This window comes from Bos indicus x Bos taurus, chromosome 26 (genome assembly GCF_003369695.1).
Source record: "Bos indicus x Bos taurus breed Angus x Brahman F1 hybrid chromosome 26, Bos_hybrid_MaternalHap_v2.0, whole genome shotgun sequence".
Classification (NCBI taxonomy): domain Eukaryota; kingdom Metazoa; phylum Chordata; class Mammalia; order Artiodactyla; family Bovidae; genus Bos; species Bos indicus x Bos taurus.
The window spans coordinates 34,038,449-34,057,537 of NC_040101.1; the positions used below are offsets into that span (position 1 = coordinate 34,038,449).

At 40.1% G+C, this 19,089-nt stretch overlaps 1 protein-coding gene across 4 annotated transcripts; it reads right to left on the reverse strand.

Moving 5' to 3' along the window:
- Window positions 1-517: 517 nt before the first annotated feature.
- On the reverse strand, window positions 518-18,527 carry CCNJ (cyclin J). Of its 4 annotated transcripts, none has more exons than XM_027528877.1 (6): window positions 18,360-18,527; window positions 17,603-17,712; window positions 12,375-12,585; window positions 4,601-4,900; window positions 4,354-4,513; window positions 518-3,720 (listed from the first exon to the last, which is right to left on the reverse strand). In XM_027528877.1, the coding sequence occupies exons 2-6, from the start codon at window positions 17,669-17,671 to the stop codon at window positions 3,309-3,311; spliced, it is 1,152 nt and encodes a 383-aa protein (XP_027384678.1). In that variant the 5' UTR covers window positions 17,672-17,712; window positions 18,360-18,527; the 3' UTR covers window positions 518-3,308. The 4 variants fall into 4 exon arrangements, with proteins under 4 accessions (XP_027384678.1, XP_027384681.1, XP_027384680.1 ...); XM_027528880.1 differs by having other exon boundaries at window positions 4,354-4,477; window positions 18,360-18,477; XM_027528879.1 differs by having other exon boundaries at window positions 4,354-4,480; window positions 18,360-18,477.
- Between the last annotated feature and the right edge of the window lie 562 nt (window positions 18,528-19,089).

Consider the following 19,089-nt stretch of genomic DNA (forward strand, 5'->3'; position numbering starts at 1 on the left):
ACATTACATAGAACAAATTAAAGAAATACTCTAGAGGGATGTGAATTCCTAACTCTGCTAAAAATTTTACTCATTAATTTTATGTTAAATTTTAAGTTGAATTAAGTAGTAATGATACTTAACTGAACAGACCATTCTCACTCACTGTCAACCCTGTGCCTTCTCACACCTTTGGCCATTTTACACGTTCCTACTTTTGAAATCAGACTTCAAATTTTCTGCAGCTTGCATTATTGTTTTGCAAATTATACACTGCAATTCTAACATACTAACAACTACTTTAAGTTCAAAAGGCCAGAAAGGTACTATCAAATACACTTCTGTGGGCTCTGGTCTCTGCCGTATGGAATACATAAAGAATGGACAAATGTTTCCCACCACTATGGTGATATTCTCCATTGGGATAGCTTTTACTTCTTAAGTGTAATTATGATTCCAAGTCTGACTTACATGATGAGATGATTTAATGAAGCTGCAAATATACAAATTTATATTTAAAACAAAACACCAAAACCACTTTAATGAAAACTAGTTTTATTTTAAAATTAAGTGCACAGCACTCATCTAATTCCATTGGTGTGGACTTTAGCACCATACTTGCTATTTGCAATTAATGTCATAACAGATACATTTTGGTTTGCAGTCTATATTTGAGTAGTGTTTATTTAGTGGACTTTGGTAAAGCCCCTTATACATATCATTAATTTCTTCACAGTACACATTTAATGATGGTCCGGTAATCTCAAAAAACAAAAAACCTGCTTTAAAGACTAATTAATAAATTAAACAAAACAAAACCCACACAACGCCCCCCACCCATAGCCCCCCAAAGCTAGCAGTTGTGAGTTGTATTTATACTGAAACCTAATGTTTTAAAAATAGTACTGGTTTCTCCAACCACCCCATCCCACCCTACCCTGGGTATGCAGCAATAGTAACCAATTATTTATTTTACTCTCCCCCCTGCAACCCAAATTAGTCCAGTGTTCTTTAGCTTTTTAAAATATAAACTGGGAAAGTGTTACAGGCTTTTTAAAAAGGCATATTCTTCTATAACAAGAATGACATTTAAACCAATCAGTAAAAGCATTTGACAAGACATTTAAATTACCATAGGCACCAGTTGTTGTTTCAAGTTGGGATCTCTATCCCAATATCTTACATTCATAGTATTATTGAGGTAGTTAAAATACTGAAAATTGGACTCCAGGTTGCTAGGTTCTGAATGTGAATGATATATTCTCTTTTGAACCCACTTTCCCCCAGATAATTCAAGTTCTCTTGAGGTAAGGACTACTAAAATCCAATAAGCAGCCTTCTGTAAAGAGAAAAGTGATGATACTTTCAGAAAACAATTTTCATGCTTGAAAAATCTGCCACGAGTGAGTGTTCTTACCTGAGTAGTTTTTCATTTTATCTACCAGACTAATAAATCCATGTCATGCCCTATGTACTCTAATGATAAAAGTTACCTTTCATTTAAGGAAAGGATGTTCTGTAAGAACTCACACTGACAGAACCCACCCACCCACATCCACCTACTGGAGCCATCTGGATCAATCCATTGCTGTGATGAGTCCCTTCCCTTCCTAACAAAAGCCATTGGCTTGATTATTGAGACTCCTGCTGCATACCCATAACATCTTTATAATAAGCTTGTCTTCAATGCATATTACGGCAGTCACATACCTGCCATGCAGTTTCCCTTCTATTCAAGTGCTATCTTTAAAAAAAAACCACACAAACAAAATGACACACTTTACTAATTTTTCTATCAGAAAGCTTCCCTCCACCAAATCTCTTCTCCCACAGATAAGAGCACAATGTATATAGTTTCAGTTATTACAATGTTTTTTTTCTTTTTACTTTTTGCAGTTTATTTCCTCCAAACTCTTTACCCCCAAATTGCCCTTGCTGTAATGACCTATTGCTGTTTTCACTCATTACCAATATAGTGAAATGTCCCAGGGCAGTTCTGGGGCCAGTCCAATGAAAGTCACCTTTGCCTACTTACACCTAACTGCTGCTGCTGCTAAGTCGCTTCATTCATGTCCGACTCTGCGACCCCATAGACGGCAGCCCACCAGGCTCCCCCGTCCCTGGGATTCTCCAGGCAAGAACACTGGAGTGGGTTGCCATTGCCTTCTCCGTTACACTTGACTAGCTGGATTCAAAGGCTGCTTATAAAACCTGTCTTCCATGTAACAAAGTGCTGCTCTAGCACAACCTGAGAACTACCCTGGCCACATTCCACCTCAAAACAAACTTACGGGACTTTATTCTAGTACTGACATTTTACAATTACACCTTCCCTTGAAAAAACTTTTTTAGAATAATATCAAATCTGAGTATAAATCATTGATTGCACTGAGAAATGCAAAACTTGTATGTGTATTATGAATGACAGGAACCACCACTTCATTCATTCTAAGCTACAATTATGTTCTCATTTGAAAACACACTCTAGCAGGAGTCTACTAACCTATGTTATTAAGGTAGTCATACTATAACATTCCCAAAGCATGTTGCATTACAGTTAAGTGTTTCCAAGTAGTACAAATTCCCTGAGTTAAATGTGTTTAATTCTAAAGACTTGAGGTTGACCACAGGGGAAAAATAAGAAAAACGTATGACCATGATTTTAAGAAATCTACTCCAATCTTAATTTTAGTACATAAATCCAGATACCTATACTATCTGTGATAAGGAGTTATTTAGAATATCTAAAAAAAAATTTTTTTAACCACACTGACTGGTATAGCAAAGAAATTCATGAGTTGAAACTTAGTCAGAAGTTCATTTGCAGATGCAGATCAAAAATATAAATCAAAACTGGAGACTTAAAAAAGGATCTCTTCAAAAATTAATACTGTAACTTTCCTTCATAAAAAGAATGTTTGGCAAGTCCACAGATAAACATTAATCTCTGACATATAAGCCAACATTAGGCCCAGAGCCACCACAGGTCAAATCTTGAAACAGCAAATTTGGAGTCTGTCCAAATTTTCTGTTGGGTTGAATATTTTTGAAATATTTGGACCATCACTTGGGGCTTTAAAATGTGTCATATAGAAATTTGTTTTAACAGGATTTGACATATACACTGTTAAAAGTGTTTGCAGTGTTACCTTAGTCCTCCCAGATATTCATGGTGTGTTGGAAGGGATAATCAGTCTTCCTGGTGCTGGTATCTGAAGAGTTCTGATGAAATTTGGATCCCTTTCCTTTTGAAGAGAAGTTTTACAAAAAGCTTGCCCCAGAGCTTCAAGTCATAAACAGTCTGGGTCAGGTCTTACCTTCACATAAAATCACCTTTCAAAGCATTGAGTAATGCAAGGGTAATGTTCATTTATCTGGTAACTCCGGTTGTAAGAAACATTCAGACAGGGTTTAACTTCTACCGGTATTGCCAGTGACATCCCAACACCAGCTGGCACATGCCCAAGGCCCTGAACGCTAGTTTGGAAGCCAGCAGGACATGTTGGTAGTGTGTAAGATGAGGTGTGTGTAGTAGATACAATCTGCTGACAGCTTGGTTGTTCCGATACAGGATGGCGATACTGCAGTGAGGTCTGGTGAGTCTGATGGAGATACTGAGGCTGCTGAAAGTGAACTGCCCGAGAGGGCTGGGAGGCTGCCTGGAACACACTTAGCTGTGCTGGCTGAGGTCCTGCCTGTCCTCTCTGTTTGTTTGCTTCTTTCACATCATTATCATGAGCGCTGCAACACAGACAGAAAGGAATCTTGTTAATAATGTTACTTGAGAAAAATCTGCTAGAAAGTCACACACACCCCCAACTCCTTAACAGCTGGCTCCTTGGACTGCCCCACTGCCCAGGTAGCAGTCAGTGCAACCATAATTTCAACAACAGAACTCACCCTTAGCCTTCTGAAAGCTCCTTCCCTTGGTATAACCCTTGAGGACTGGCTGCTAGTGGCTTTGAGGGCTCTTTGCAGCTTGGCAGCTATGTTCACAATGAGCACTTAAATATGACTGCCTCTTTGAATTGTGAGGCCACCAGGATATCCCCAAAGATGTGGAAATGGGGACTGGAGCAAGATTTACCTGGATGATCTCACAGTTGTGGACGCACACAAGAGCAGCTCCTTTCCTTATTATGTACCCAGAATCATACTAGCAATGACAGCCTCTACCTGGATAACAGCCAAAGAAACTCCCCTTTCACTCAGTACTCCACTGAGTACTGCTCACCAGGGGCTTGCTTATGGCAGCAGGAACGTGTCAGAGCAAGTATCCTAAAAGCTCTCGGCCTCTGAGAACTTGTTTCCAAGGCCCCTTTTACATGAAGAATGTTAATAAGAAATTACAAACAAAAGAACAGAGAGGCTTACATCAATAGCCGTTCAATGCACTGCACTAAGAAATCCCAGGAGTAAGCAGTAAGACGATGCAGTCTTGTAGGCCACGTTGGAGAGAGACGAAGTATAATCCTTGAAGAAGCCACACATGCTGCAGCTACTAAAGAAGGTGCATAATTTAGAAAGGCATAATCTGTGGAGACATCAAAAATGAACTTAAGCAACAGAACACACAAGTCACAAGCTCACACGTCACTCACTGGCATCTGCAACAACTCACCTTGCAAGGATACTTCCAGGAAGTAATCTGCATACTTGGCCATGTAGAGTTTAGTTTTTTCCAAGCACATCATTGGCCAGCCATCATGAAGATCTGTTTCATGTACTGCTTCAGAGAGATAATACTCAATGAAATGGGCAGCTGTTGGAAGGCAAAGGTTCCACTGAAAGGTTTCCAATAATAATAGTTCCATATGTAGCAAATTTTGTTTTGTTAATACTAGATTCATATTAGTCATACAACCCAGGCTGTTGAGCTGCTCCAGCTTAGGCACACTATCTTCTTTTTCTTCAAATTTACCTTATATGCAAAGGGAAATAAAAGCAAGAGAAAGAAAATATTAGGCCAAATGATTCAAGTTAAGTCTAGTCACTTAAATGGGATCTGCTATGTTAGTGCAAAGATTTAGATCCAAAGACATTTTCTCCCTACTCTGGGTAGATACAACTGTGCCAGAACTCTATGGTTCTCAAATCTTCATGTTTTCTCTCCCAGTGCCTCTGTTCCACACCCTTTACCCTCTCCTAAAAAAAAAAAAAAAAAAGGAATGTATAAACGTTTTGATCTATGTCCTATTGTGTAAGGAAAACAGTTCTATGTGCCACTGAAAAAATAACTTTCATCTCAACAGCTGAATCTTTTCAGGAAATTTCTTTATGAGGGCAGGTGATAGTTGGTAAAAAAAAAAAAACTATTTTAGGACAAAGTTTCAAGTATTTAATGTCATAAAATTATCTGAAATAAAAAACAGCTAAGCTTCAAGAATTTCATCTCAGCATATTTTCAGCAAAATCTCAGAGAGATATAAATAAAGTAAAAAAACAGGTGAACATCTAACACAAACATTACCACTATACAAAAAACCCCTAATCCTCCTCTTCTGAATTAAACCAAAAATCTAGCCAAGTCTGTTATTTAAAAAAGTGGAAGATACTTTATACCACTTTTATATCCCCTTACTCAAGGCAGAATAGGCATAAATATTGAACCTGGTTATCTGAAGGCATTAACTTCTTTTCATGAAACTCATCCACATGTACAGCTGAGGAATAGAATGCTCCCTCTAGCCCTGAAAGATTTTTCTACTGATTACATATCATCTTGCACTTTAATTTCCCTCAAGTATTTTACTATATATAAATTATTCATTTTAGGTATTTCTAAAAGTCATGGCTGGAGAAAAGTTCAAGTATCAAGTACTATTATGATTCTTCAAATGCAGCAATAGAACCAAAAGAATTATCTTCAAGTTTCGTTGGGTCTCTGTTCCATGACTGTCCAAAGAAGAAGGGAAATTAAAACTAAAGGCTTCCACCTCCTAGCCTTATGTTCTTTTTCATAGTAAGGTATAAAATCATATTATACTGCAATTATTATAATTTCTCACAATAGTTTTTACACTTGTTCATAATTATAGCTGTTAGAATGTTATATATTACTACATAAAATTTTTGTTTTACTATTTTGATATTTATTTCAATATATTTGTTTACTTTGGAAATCTTACAATTTTATTTTATCCATTTAAAAACATTTCTTGGAGAAGACCAGAAAGACTGCCAAACCAGAAGAAATCAAACCAGTTTCCCTGTTAAAACTGGGAATGGTTCTCTTTCAGAACCATACATTGAAGTTCTGACAACAAATGGTAGTGGCCAGAACCACTCAGCCCAGATGCTCAGTATACTGGAGTCAGAGAGGTCTGTTCAAGTCCGCCAGCCTTAGGGGCTGGGAAAAAACACTAACTACCCTGGTCTTGGCTTAGGGAGGGGAAACTAGGGTAGAAGGTTTGTCTCCTGTGCCAGGAACTCTAAGCTCATGACTTTAAGAGTCTAGGTCCAAAGAGTTTAAAATTTCACTCCCACTCCAGAAATTTTGAACTTTGTTAGATTTAAACCACTCTTAATATTGCTGCTGCTGCCGCTGCTAAGTTGCTTCAGTTGTGTCCGACTCTGTGCGACCCCATAGACGGCAGCCCATCAGGCTCCCCCATCCCTGGGATTCTCCAGGCAAGAATACTGGAGTGGGTTGCCATTTCCTTCTCCTAATATTGCTGCAAGTATGAGTTAATCCAAAAAACTTACATAATTCAGACTTTTCAATAATCTAGATAATGCTTCCCAGTTCAAATCACATAAAGATGAATTTCCCAAGTTTTGCCAATGGCATTTATTAGCAGACCTGAAAGCACTACAGTGGTCTTAATGACAGTCATCCAGTATGATCACTGCATAAATATAGGAGTGGAACCCACTGTTTTCTGTATAACAGAGTGGAATTCTTCAGAAGGAGAGTGACTTAGGAATTTAGTTCAATCCCTCTGGATGAATCATTAAGGCTTTCAAAGTACTCTATTTGTGTAGCAGCAGCAATACTGGCATTGAACTTCAAAAGAATGCTGTAAAAGTTAATGAGTTTAAAGCTCCTTTGAGAAATTAATATACCACAATTCACTGTTTAATTCAAGGATCAAGAAAATGTTTCATATTATCTCCTTGAACCTTTCAACACAGAAAACAAAATTGTATACGACCAATTTCACAGCTCAAGAAACCAAGTTAGCAAGGCTGGCCAATTCATTTAAGGTCAATTAAGTTGAGTCAAACCAAAAATGGAAGATTTATGCTTGAATTCCCAAATCTGCTTCCAGACCAAAGCTAAATGAGGACTCCTAGAATAGACAGGCTTCTATATTATTAAGGATCCATGGGGTTTCCATATTTATAAAGTACTTGGCTATTAAAAGTATGAAGGTCTTTGCATCTTGATTTGCAAAGTTAAAAATAACCTGCATACTGCATAAATAACCATACTTGATATTTAAATTGAGGTTTAGTTTTTTGGGGAAACTTTTCATTATATATAGTAATATACTCAGATACATGGATGTTAAAGGAATTCAAAATGTGAGACAATGTCACGAGTACCTGCATTCATATACAGTTTTTATTGTGCTGAATGCTATGTGCATGACTGTTTTAAATCTACTTATCCATAATACCACATACAGATCACAAAGATCAGTTTTCTTCAATTGAAAGGAAATACCAGAAGCCATGTGATCATATTGATAAAGGTCCCAAACAGGAAATAAGGGCACAGGAAATTCACATCTGCTTCCCAGAAAATAAAGAATCAGGAGCCCCAGAAACAAAACATCAGGTTGTCTTTCCTTTATAGGAAATGCTCAGATCTGCCATGGAAACCAGCACATATTCAAAGTCAGGAGGGAATGGCAGGTATGTGGCAGTAGGGCATGGATCAGATAGATGTCACTGTGATCTCTGCCAACCCACATTTTGTCTTTTATTACTAAGGAGAAAAAAGTCATCCTTAATATTTACTAGGAATTCTCACAAATTTATAAGACTACCAGTCTAATAAGAAAAAAAATGGATAAGGAACCAGAAGACAGAATTCATAGAGGGGGGAAAAAAAAAGGTTCTATTCTCACTAAAAATCAATATATAAATAGAATCAACTGTGACATACAGTTTTTCACCTATCAAATAGTAAAAAGCTTTGTCAACCCAGTACTGGTGAGCAAGAAGAAACAAGCACTTGTCACAAATCTTTGCTATTAAAAGCCTATAATCTCTCTTTTGACTTCGTCTTGACTTTAAGATCTTTTCTTAGTTACACAAAACCTTGAACAGGCTTCCTGGTGGCTCAGATGGTAAAGAATCCACCTGCAATGCAGAAGACCTGGGTTTGATCCCTGGGTTGGGAAGATCCCCTAGAGGAGGGCATGGAAACCCACTCCAGTATTCTTTCCTGGAGAACCCCCATGGACAGAGGAGCCTGGCATGCTGCAGTCCATGGGCTCACAAAGAGTTGGACATGACTGAGCAACTAAGCACACACAATACCTTGAGCAGATTATCAAAAGTCTCATGTTTAAGACCACTTCCATGCTCTCTACAAGTTCAGTACTGATCACAGAAGCCAAGGGAGCCAGGGTATTACGTGTCAAGGAGTTAAGAGCTTAAGAACTTCTCAGGACAAATCAGTCTTTTCTGGAAGTTGGCTTAAAGCTCAACATTCAGAAAATGAAGATCGTGGCATCCGGTCCCATCACTTCATGGGAAATAGATGGGGAAACAGTGGAAACAGTGTCAGACTTTATTTTTCTGGGCTCCAAAATCACTGCAGATGGTGACTGCAGCCATGAAATTAAAAGACGCTTACTCCTTGGAAGGAAAGTTATGACCAACCTAGATAGCATATTCAAAAGCAGAGACATTACTTTGCCAACAAAGGTTCGTCTAGTCAAGGCTATGGTTTTTCCTGTGGTCATGTATGGATGTGAGAGTTGGACTGTGAAGAAGGCTGAGCGCCAAAGAATTGATGCTTTTGAACGGTGGTGTTGGAGAAGACTCTTGAGAGTCCCTTGGACTGCAAGGAGATCCAAACAGTCCATTCTGAAGGAGATCAGCCCTGGGATTTCTCTGGAAGGAATGATGCTAAAGCTGAAACTCCAGTACTCTGGCCACCTCATGCGAAGGGTTGACTCATTGGAAAAGACTCTGATGCTGGGAGGGATTGGGGGCAGGAGGAGAAGGGGACGACAGAGGATGAGATGGCTGGATGGCATCACTGACTCGATGGACGTGAGTCTCAGTGAACTCCGGGAGTTGGTGATGGATAGGGAGGCCTGGCGTGCTGCAATTCGTGGGGTTGCAAGAGTCGGACATGACTGAGCGACTGATCTGATCTGATAGATTTCCCATAATCCCTGCTGTAAAAATACTACATCCCACTCTCCAGCTTGTAGGCCCTTTCTTCCTACCTCTAATAGTGTACATCCAAGCAGCTGGATATGCATTAGTACCTGAAACGTACAAGCTGTGCTCCATTTTTAACCAAACTACCACACCCTTCCAACCTATTTAATAACTAAAATACAGCTGTCGCCGAGTCCTGTCAGCTGTAAGTTGTTCTTCACTTTTATACAACAGGCTGCCCATCCCAAAGCAGGGAGCAGCTGGGGGTGGGGGACATTCAGAGTCTAATCATTCTGAGACAAGAGAAGCAACGTTTGAGTAAAGTTTATGATAACTAACTGGAGACTTGACACTGGAATTCAAATATAAGAAGATATAGTATAAGAATGTAAGAAACAGTAGAAAGAACTCCACAAATTTAAAACATACGTCATATATAAGCATCCTAAGCATTTCTGTTGGAGTAAAGTTAGACTTCACTAACTGGAAGAAGAGATTTCAGTGGGCTACTAAGGGCCAGCCTCTTTGATTCCTTACCCCATTGAAGAGCTGACAGCCTGACCTCCGTTTGACCAGTGACTACTTGGGAGGAGCTGACACCCTGAGGGGCACCTATCTCACATTTTCCCACTCTCCAGTGGAAGAACAACAATGTAAAAGCAATTCTCTCTCAGAGACAATAGGGTGGGGTCAGTCAAACAAAGGGAGGAGGTATCTGACTCTTTTAGAAATAGGTAGTAAACAATTCTCATCTGAACTCAGTAAACACAAATCCTAGAGCCTAGTTCCTAGAAAATGAGTCAAAAGTAACTATATAGTACCACAGATTAAGTCAAATAATCTTCAGTAAAATAAACTGATCACGACCTTAAACTGACAGTTACAGAAAATTTAGAAAGAACTGAAAATACCATTCCAATCAACCTAAGGTGGTGCATAAATAGAAGATCCTTTCCCCAAATTGTAGAAACTGCAGAAACCTGTACCAATGCCAAGCTCTGCATGGTGGCCAGAGTTCTTATTAGATTATTCAACTAGAGACCCTGGTGAACTCTGATAGTAATATGTAGTTTATAAATATCTAGTTTATAATCCCCAAGTCATTTTGTAAGGTACTAGTAAATTTTAGTCACAAATATAAGTCAGTCCATGAACTGACTATCCATCATTCATAATTTCACAATCCATAGGCACAGACCAGGTAGGGCTTGGTAGTGATTGAAGGACAGTGATGGCCACAGCAAGCAAAAAAATTTTCTATTACTGATCCCAAGATTTTAAAATAACCTAACTTGCATGTTTGATTTCCTGTGTCTCTCAACTATAACTGATCCTATAATAAACTAATATTGTACAGGATATTGGGAAGCCATTCCATGTAGATTCTCACACATTTTTGGTATGCGAAGTATGGGTTTTTCCAACCCTATGCAAACTACTAAATCACAAATCATCATAGTGATGAAACACAGAACTGTACACATGACTGCTTATGAGGATAAAACCTTAATTAAAGGTTAAATTAAAGGTTAATAATAAATGTACAAACATTACCTCTGGCTTTCTGGATGGTGGCAAGAGGAGCAGGTGATATGAATAGATCTTAGAGGACAGCAGATTAAAGGAGAAAGATACTCAGGAAATATATCATTCTGGTAAGAATTTGACTCAAGTTACATGGGGACAGAGTTGAAAGAAAAGTCTAGTACGATGGCTGGGTCCAGATGAACGGTTCTGAATGTTACATTAAGGAGTTTCTACCTTAACCTACAGGTAGTGGAAAGTCATCACTGGGCTGTATTTATATATATTCAACCTGGTCCACAAAAGATTTGAAATAGTTTACAAAAAGACCTTCCAGGAGATAAAATAGGGAGCTGAAGTCATCAGAGAAAAAATAAGGACAGGAAAAGAAAAGCAGAAAAGACTAGTATCATAAATGATACCACACAGGCCTGCATTTGGTTTTAGGTTTATTTGCAGTCAAATGCAAAGGTGTTTTAGAAAGAATTCTGGTGGTAGGGTAGAGAAGGAATGTTTCTTAGATAGCAGTCACACTGGATCCTAAATCCTCAAGTGGGAGTTAGAGGTGAAGGCAGTCGGTATTTCTACATGTCACTTTAAGTGGGACTTAAGTTTCCACTGTAATGACATGAATAATTAAAAACAAAAAACACTACATAATGGATTCAACTTCAGTAACAAATACCATCTTTTCAGAATACTAAGAGAAGAAAACTTCAGTTTCAATGCTTTTACTCACCCTCTTTCTCTTCAGTCAAGATACTAACAAACAATGAAATAGGTCACAGGAAGATGTTAGGAGAAAGAGGCACCAGAAGGCCCATTAACAGATTCTTCCCTACCCTTACTATGCAGTTCCGCCTACTGTAAGAGCAAGTGTTTTCACATGTGTAGCTACTGCATGTGAACCTTCCGTTCATTAATCTAAATCACCACTTAGTCAGCAGAAGGTATTCTAACAACACAAGACTATGATACCTATCAGAGTTTTTCAACCGAAGCTCCACTGACATTTTGGCTAGATCATTCTTTGTTGTGTGGGCTGCCCTGTGCACTGCAGATGTTTAGCTTCCTCCCCAGTTGTAACGACAACCCAAACTGTCTCCACATATTGCCAAATATCCCCCAGTGGGACACAACTGCTCTTGGTTGAGAACCACTGCTTTAAGGCAATCGTTCCCAACTGGAAAGATACATGAGAATCACCTTTAAAATTTTTAAGAAGTTAAAAAATATCCAGGTCCCATGATGCAGATTCTGAGTCAGTAGATCCAGAATGACCCAGACATCTGTATCAGAATCTTCAGGATGTAGGGCTCAGGTACACATGTTTTTGAAAGATTTCAGAGCCACTTTTTAATATGTCTGGTTAAGAACTGCCATGCCAAAAAGCACTTTCAACATAAACTTTCCAATACTAGTAAACTAGAATGAAAGGAATTTGGTGGTATTTTACCGAGTTCTACGTAAATCTATTTAATTATAAACTAGAATTTTCCAGTCATGTAGATTGTACTCGTACTTACTTGCTAGAAGCAGACAGGAAAGTGCAACTAAATGCAGCTGCTGGATAGAGATGTCATAACGATCCATAAACAGGTCCAGCAAATAGACAGCAAGATGTCGGGCAGAAGGGCAGAGTGTGAAACGATTGCTCACAATGGCAATCAAGTCAGCAAAATATCTTCTGAGACTTAGTTGAGGGGACTGGCCTTTGTAGGAAGGCAACTTCAGCTCCTAAATCAAGAACAACGTTTAGTCTAATATAGGCTGTTAGAAGAATTATCCCCCCAAAGCAAAGATGACACTTTCCCCCCAATATACTAGTGTTACCATTGCCTAAAACACTTTTCTTGAGTAAAACACAAAAATGAAAAAGCTGAGTGGAAGGATAATGAATGGCATTTAAAATTAAGAACTAAACGTTTCTCCTATTCTTAACCACATCTGACATTACCAGTTATAGGTATTTCTAACATTATGGAATAGATGTATATTAGCAAGATTTTTAATAATGGAATCCTGTTTTCCCTACCACGTGTTTTCAGAAAAAACATCATTACCAAAATACTAATCAAACCATACATACATATCCCCTAAAGATGCTCAAAGCTTTTAGTTAGAAGGTAATGAATAAATGGACATGCTTCTAGTATAATACATATTGTGTTATACTTGTAGGAATGTTGAAGATCTACTAGTATCTTCTAATCTGGTTTCTCATTTTTTAAAAATAAGAAAATTTCTATACTATTAAAGAATTTCCAGAAAGATGAAAGGGTTCTAAATTCAATTTATGAGCTCAGCACAATGCCACAGTAAACCCAACAGGTATTACAATAGAAGGAAGTAACATGGATATGATCCTAAAAGCACAGGCCAAAAAAAAAGGTAAGACTTCATCCAAAAAACAACTTTTATGCATCAAAGGACACTTTCATCAGAGTGAAAAAGCAACCCACAGAATGGGAGAAAATATTTGCAAATCATATATCTGGTAAAGTGTTGATATCCAGATCATAAAGAACTCTTATACATACAACTCAACAAAATGCAAAACACCTAGAGTGAAAAACGAGCAAAGGACTTGACTAAACATTTCTCCAAAGAAGATGTACAAATGGCCAATAAGCACCTATAATGATGACCAAAATCACTAATGATCAGGAAAATGCAAATCAAAACCATTATGAGATACCATTTCATACCAATTAGGATTGCTACTGTAAAAAAAAATCCCCCCAAAAGAAAATGGAGAAAATAGAAACTAACAAGTATTGACAAAGATGTAGAGTAACTGGAACCCTTGTGTAGTGGTAGGAATATAAAGTTGTGTAGCCACTGTGAACAACAGGATTGCAATTCCCCCCAAAAATGAATGTAGAATTACCATGATCCAGCAATTTCACCTTTAGATATATATCCAAAAGAAGTTAAAGTGGGGACTCAAACAGATATTTGTACAACCATGTTCAGAGCAGCATTATCCACAAGAGCCAAAAAGTGGAAACAAACAACTCCGGTGTTCATCAACAGATGAACTGATAAACAAAATGTAGTATATACATACAATGGAACACTATTCAGCCCTAAAAAGAAATGAAATTCTGATATATGCTGCAACATGGATGAGTAAATCATCTGGAGATGATTTAAAACATACAAGAGGATGTGTGTAGGATATATGTGATATATGTAAACACTACTACACTTTACATAAGGGACTTGAGCATCCTCAAATTTCAGTATTTACAGGGATCCTGGAACCAATTCCCGTGGATACTGAGGGATGACTATATAGTTTTTTCAATTATTTTTTTATATTTCATTAATTTTCACTTATGTTATCAAGAGTGGATACAGAAACTCATGTATTACTGAGTTGTCAGGTTTAAAACTCATATAACCTTCTGAAGGGCAATTAGATAATATACAGTTTTGAAAATGCAGACTGCAGATACCCTTTAACTTAACAACACCAGGTCTAGGAATTTATCCTACATATAAGGAGGATTACAGCACTGTTTTTAGTAGCAAAAGGGTGGAATAAAAGAGCTTAATGTCAAAAACCTGGATGGATCTCCAGGGAATTATTCTGAGTGGGTAAAATGAATCCCCCCAAATCATGTAGTACATAATTCCACTTGTGTAACAGTCCTGCAATGACAAAATTATAAAAATAAAGAACAGATGAGTGGTTGCCAGAGGTTAAGGGAGAATGACGATGGGAGGAAAGAGGCTGTGCCTATAAAAGGATAAGATGAAAGATCTTTGTGGTTATAAACGTACAGAAAATGTTTTCGATCTTGACTGTATCAATGTCAATACTACCCTAGTTGTGGTAATGAAACCACAGTTTTGCCAGATGCACAGGGGAACGTAGCTGAAGACACTAGTGGACTTTAACTACGTTAACTTGGCTAAAAGAAGACAAAAGCAAGAACTTGAAGGGCACCACTAGGAGATTTTTACCAGTGTATCCAATACACTCTCTTTATATTATTGCAAATGGTAAAGGACATGGGCTAATCACACGGCTGTCAGATTTAGTTCTTTGTCCATGTAGTGCAGTTACACACATGAGAAAATGACCTACGCTTCTTTCAGCTTATGAGTTTTTTCTAATGTCTATTCCTCATTCCCTACAATTGACACTTTATTCCTGTCTGCTTCTCAGGATCCCACAGGACCAAAGCACAGAAAGATCTAAATCTGTCATCTCCATCTCCAATCACAGGTCCTTGTTAGCTCACCACCCTAAATGCCATCCCGTTCCCAGAATGGGTTAACTATCCAGCCAGGATGAAAATTAAGGCATAGAAGGAATACTTACAACTCTGTGGGATACTGTCTTGATGCTTCTCACAAAGTTAGCATCGTTTCTATCTGTCATAAAGGCTCCTAAAAATACTTCCCAAGCATCCTAAGACACTAGTATACATAGCCAAACAATGAGAAGAAAGAGAAGACACAGGGTATTAGAGGACAGCTGCTTTGTTGAGGAAAAAGTGATTGTATTTAATGGAAACAGTATAGCTGGCATTTGGGGTTGAAGAGGATTTTCATTTGCTGTAATTTTTACTTTTCCCTAGTAGATTCAATGCTGGTCACACCAATTATTCCTCCACAAACCTTGGGTCTAAACAGAACACCTTCCACTGTGCCTAAATGGCAACTGTCCAACGGAAGACCTAAATTCAGATGAAATTAGACTACTTAAAGGCAAGGATCATGTCTATCTCATTTTACCATTTTAATGCCTGACAGCACCTTGTACACTGTAGGCATTCAAATATGTTGAATAAATAAGCATATGACTACCCAACTAAATAACCTAATTAGTAGCCTGGAATTGACATGTATTCTCTGTGAGAAAAGTCCATTTTAACTTTCCTTGACTTTAGTGTACTACAAAGAGTGGTCTCTCCAGTTCCACAGGTTCAAGTTTTACTGATTAACAAATTCTTTACCAAGTGTGGCCATTGTGTCAAATCACAAGAATGTGGCTTACACAATGCTTAAAGATAAAATAAAAACAACCCACAGTCGCAGGCGGCAGGTGGCCCAACACAACTTTCAGTGGCATTCTTTCAGGCCCTGTTCTAGCTCGTCCTCTGATAGTTTGTACATAAGTTTAGTACAGGTTGTGTCTTATTCCTTGCATCCAGAGACCAATAAACAAAAACATCAATAAATCTGCTGGAAAAAAAATGCACTTCCAACTTCAGCTAATAAAATTAATTCAGATAATCACCCAGGATTAAAATTACACATAAAATATAAGAATCAAAAACCATGGAAATCACCATGAAAAATCTTAAGTTTCATGTCATTAAAAAACATATGTATCATTAAACATCAGATATTAATTTCACCACATACCAGAGAAATAAAGAACTGACACTTAGAAAACAGGACCATTTAAAACTGAAAGATACTATCTAAATAAAAAACAACAACAACAACAAAAAAATCAAAAGTATTTGAACAATTTTCAAGGTGGAAAACCTGCAACTCTCTTAACATTCCAGAGAACCATTCCATACTTGAGAGTTTTCTATGGTACAATTAGGGAGCTGAGGTGTATTTAGTGTGTCTAAGAGACTTGAATGTCAGAATTAACAACCAGCGTTTAGAAATCTCAAACTTTAGAAAAGGGTACAATTGTAATAGTTTAACTCAGAATTAGGTTTTCTAATCTATTTAACCTGTTTTTCTTTAAAAAAAAAAAATCAAGATACAAGTTCTTTGTCATCCCAGGACCTCTAAACTCCAACAGTCAGCAGCCTTTTTATTAAAGAGTCAGCTGTTTTGCTTCTTTCCAATTTTCTATACATAATAATGGTTCTTTCTATTTCACATTGGTTCTATTTAATTTCACAGTGAAATTAAGTCAAGTTAGAGTTAATTTTGGATCTGGGCTCTCTTCTACTAAAGTTATAAAAGACTCGGAGGTGACATGTTAAACAGATATGACAGCAACAATAAACAAACTTTGCATTGTGCCAGAAAGGTGTATTTTTTCCCCCAATATCTTTTAAATACACTAGGTCTACTCCTCCTGTTTGATATGAGCTGAAAGAGCAGCTAACTCCTATCTTAAGGTTTTGTGAACACCCCCCAAGTCTTGGGGTTTCAAGGGAAGAAAATAACAAAATTATCACTTTCTTAGTGCGTACTATCTGCCAATCACTGTTCTGAGCACATCTGAAGTATTACCTCATTTTAATCTTCACAGTCGTTCCATAGAGCACGTTCTATTATTAATCATTTTACAGATAAGGAAATTGGGAATCAGAAAATGAAGTAACTTGTCCAAAGTTTCACAGCAAGTTAGTGGAAAGGCTGGGGGATTTACTTTTGTACAAATGTGACATAACAGACAGCTGCATGCAACAGCAGCCATAGAAGAAAGCAGGGTTGCTCTGCCCAATAAAAAGCCAGCACACATATCTTTCAAAATACAATATCAAATCCATGTTCCACCTGGGAACAAGAACATCAGACTGTCCCTTCACATCTTCCCTCTCTCAACTACCACGCCCCACCCACCTCCTCATTCAAGTTTCAGGTTCTTCTGATACACCCCAGGGAAGAAGCCAAGAAGTTAATTAACCTCGAGCAAATAAGCAAACTCGCCTTTTCTGATTTGGAAACTAGAGGTTAAAGACCCTGACCAGGCTTTCCAGGGAGCCGAGATTCACACTAACTGGCATTGAGGCACCGAACCGAAAGGTCGGGGCGTAGCGGTTACCTTGTACCGAAGAGCTTGATGGATGTCGGCAGCCAGCTGTCCCCGCCACCACTGCGCCTCCAGCTCCATGGGACCCGGCGGCGTGCCTGGCCAGACGAGGCAACTTCAGTCTGTAAGACACACCCCAGACGCGGTCACTGCCAGCTCCCTCCACGCGCCCCTCCGCGCCCCCCGCCCGAGGGGTGTGACCTCAGGCCACCCAGGGTGACTGTTCATCTTCACCTGACTCGTCCGAAAACCAGCACCGACCAAACCAACTCCCTGACGCCTCACGGAAGGCCCAAGCTACCCGGTCAGGAGGAGCCAGCTTGTTTGATGAACTGCCGGACCGGGTGCCAGGCAAAAGGGGACCAACTGGGGCCCGAGTTCCCTAGGCGCGAACCCGGGCGCGTACTCGGAAAAGCTAGACCGGAGGCCCGGACTCCCCGCGCCCCGGGTTCGAATTCTTCAGCCCCGAGAAGCGCAGATTTGACAGCACTCACAGACCCCTTGAGGTAAAAACCTCCCGCCGAGAAGCCCGAAGACGAACGCCAGCCCCGCTCCGGGTGCCCGCTGCAGAAGATCGGGCGCGCGCTCCTCCTCCGTAGCCTCCCCGCGGCCAGGCCGGGCCCAGCGCGCACCCAAGCCCCCGCCTCCTCATCCGGAGGAGCGCACGGGATCGCGCGGCCCCAGAAAGGCGAACAAAAGGCCGGGCCGGGCGGCTCCAGTGCCCCGCCACCAACCCAGGCCTGCCGGTTCCCACGGCGGCCTCCCTTACCCGGAACCGCGGCCCTCACAGGCCCAGCCCCGCCGACATGCGGGGAACGCCGACCCCGCTCATGCTGCGGACAGTCGGCAGCAAAGCGCCGGCCTCAGCTCCGACCCAGCGCCAGGGCGCTCGCGCCGCCCATTGTTAAAGGACCGGCAGGCGGCTCCGCGTACAAAGCCAGCGCGGGGGCACATGCGGACCCGCCGCTGCCAATCTCGTCTCGCGATACAGCCGGGTCACCCGGAGTCGTCCAATCGGCGGCCGGGCCGGGCCCAGGTGCAGCGCCCGGCAGTGGCTTGGGGGCCCCAGCCGGACCGGGCAGCATCTCCGGCTGGCCCTGCGGTTCGCTTTACCGGAGAGCCCCAACACCACCTACCGCGAAGCCGGCCTGCGCTGCGGGCAAAGGTCGGAAGAGCGCGCCGGAGAAATTATAATGCGGATCATCCATCCGTTGGCCAATCCGGTCATGCTTCTCACCTGCTGAGAACCTCCGCTTGCTCCCCAGGCGGAGGAGGAAAGTTCCGATGCCTCAGTTTGGCGTTTAAAACCCTGTCGGCAAGGATTGATTCGGCCTCATCTCACGTTACAACAGACCCGTATCTCTGAGGGGGCTGCTCAGTAGGCTTATCAGTCCCTCCATATGTGCTTTACCCGTTTCCGAAACCCCTAAAATGCTTTCTCTGCCTCTTAGATTCCACATCAAAACTTATCCCTTCTTCTAGAAACCCAAGTAATCTCT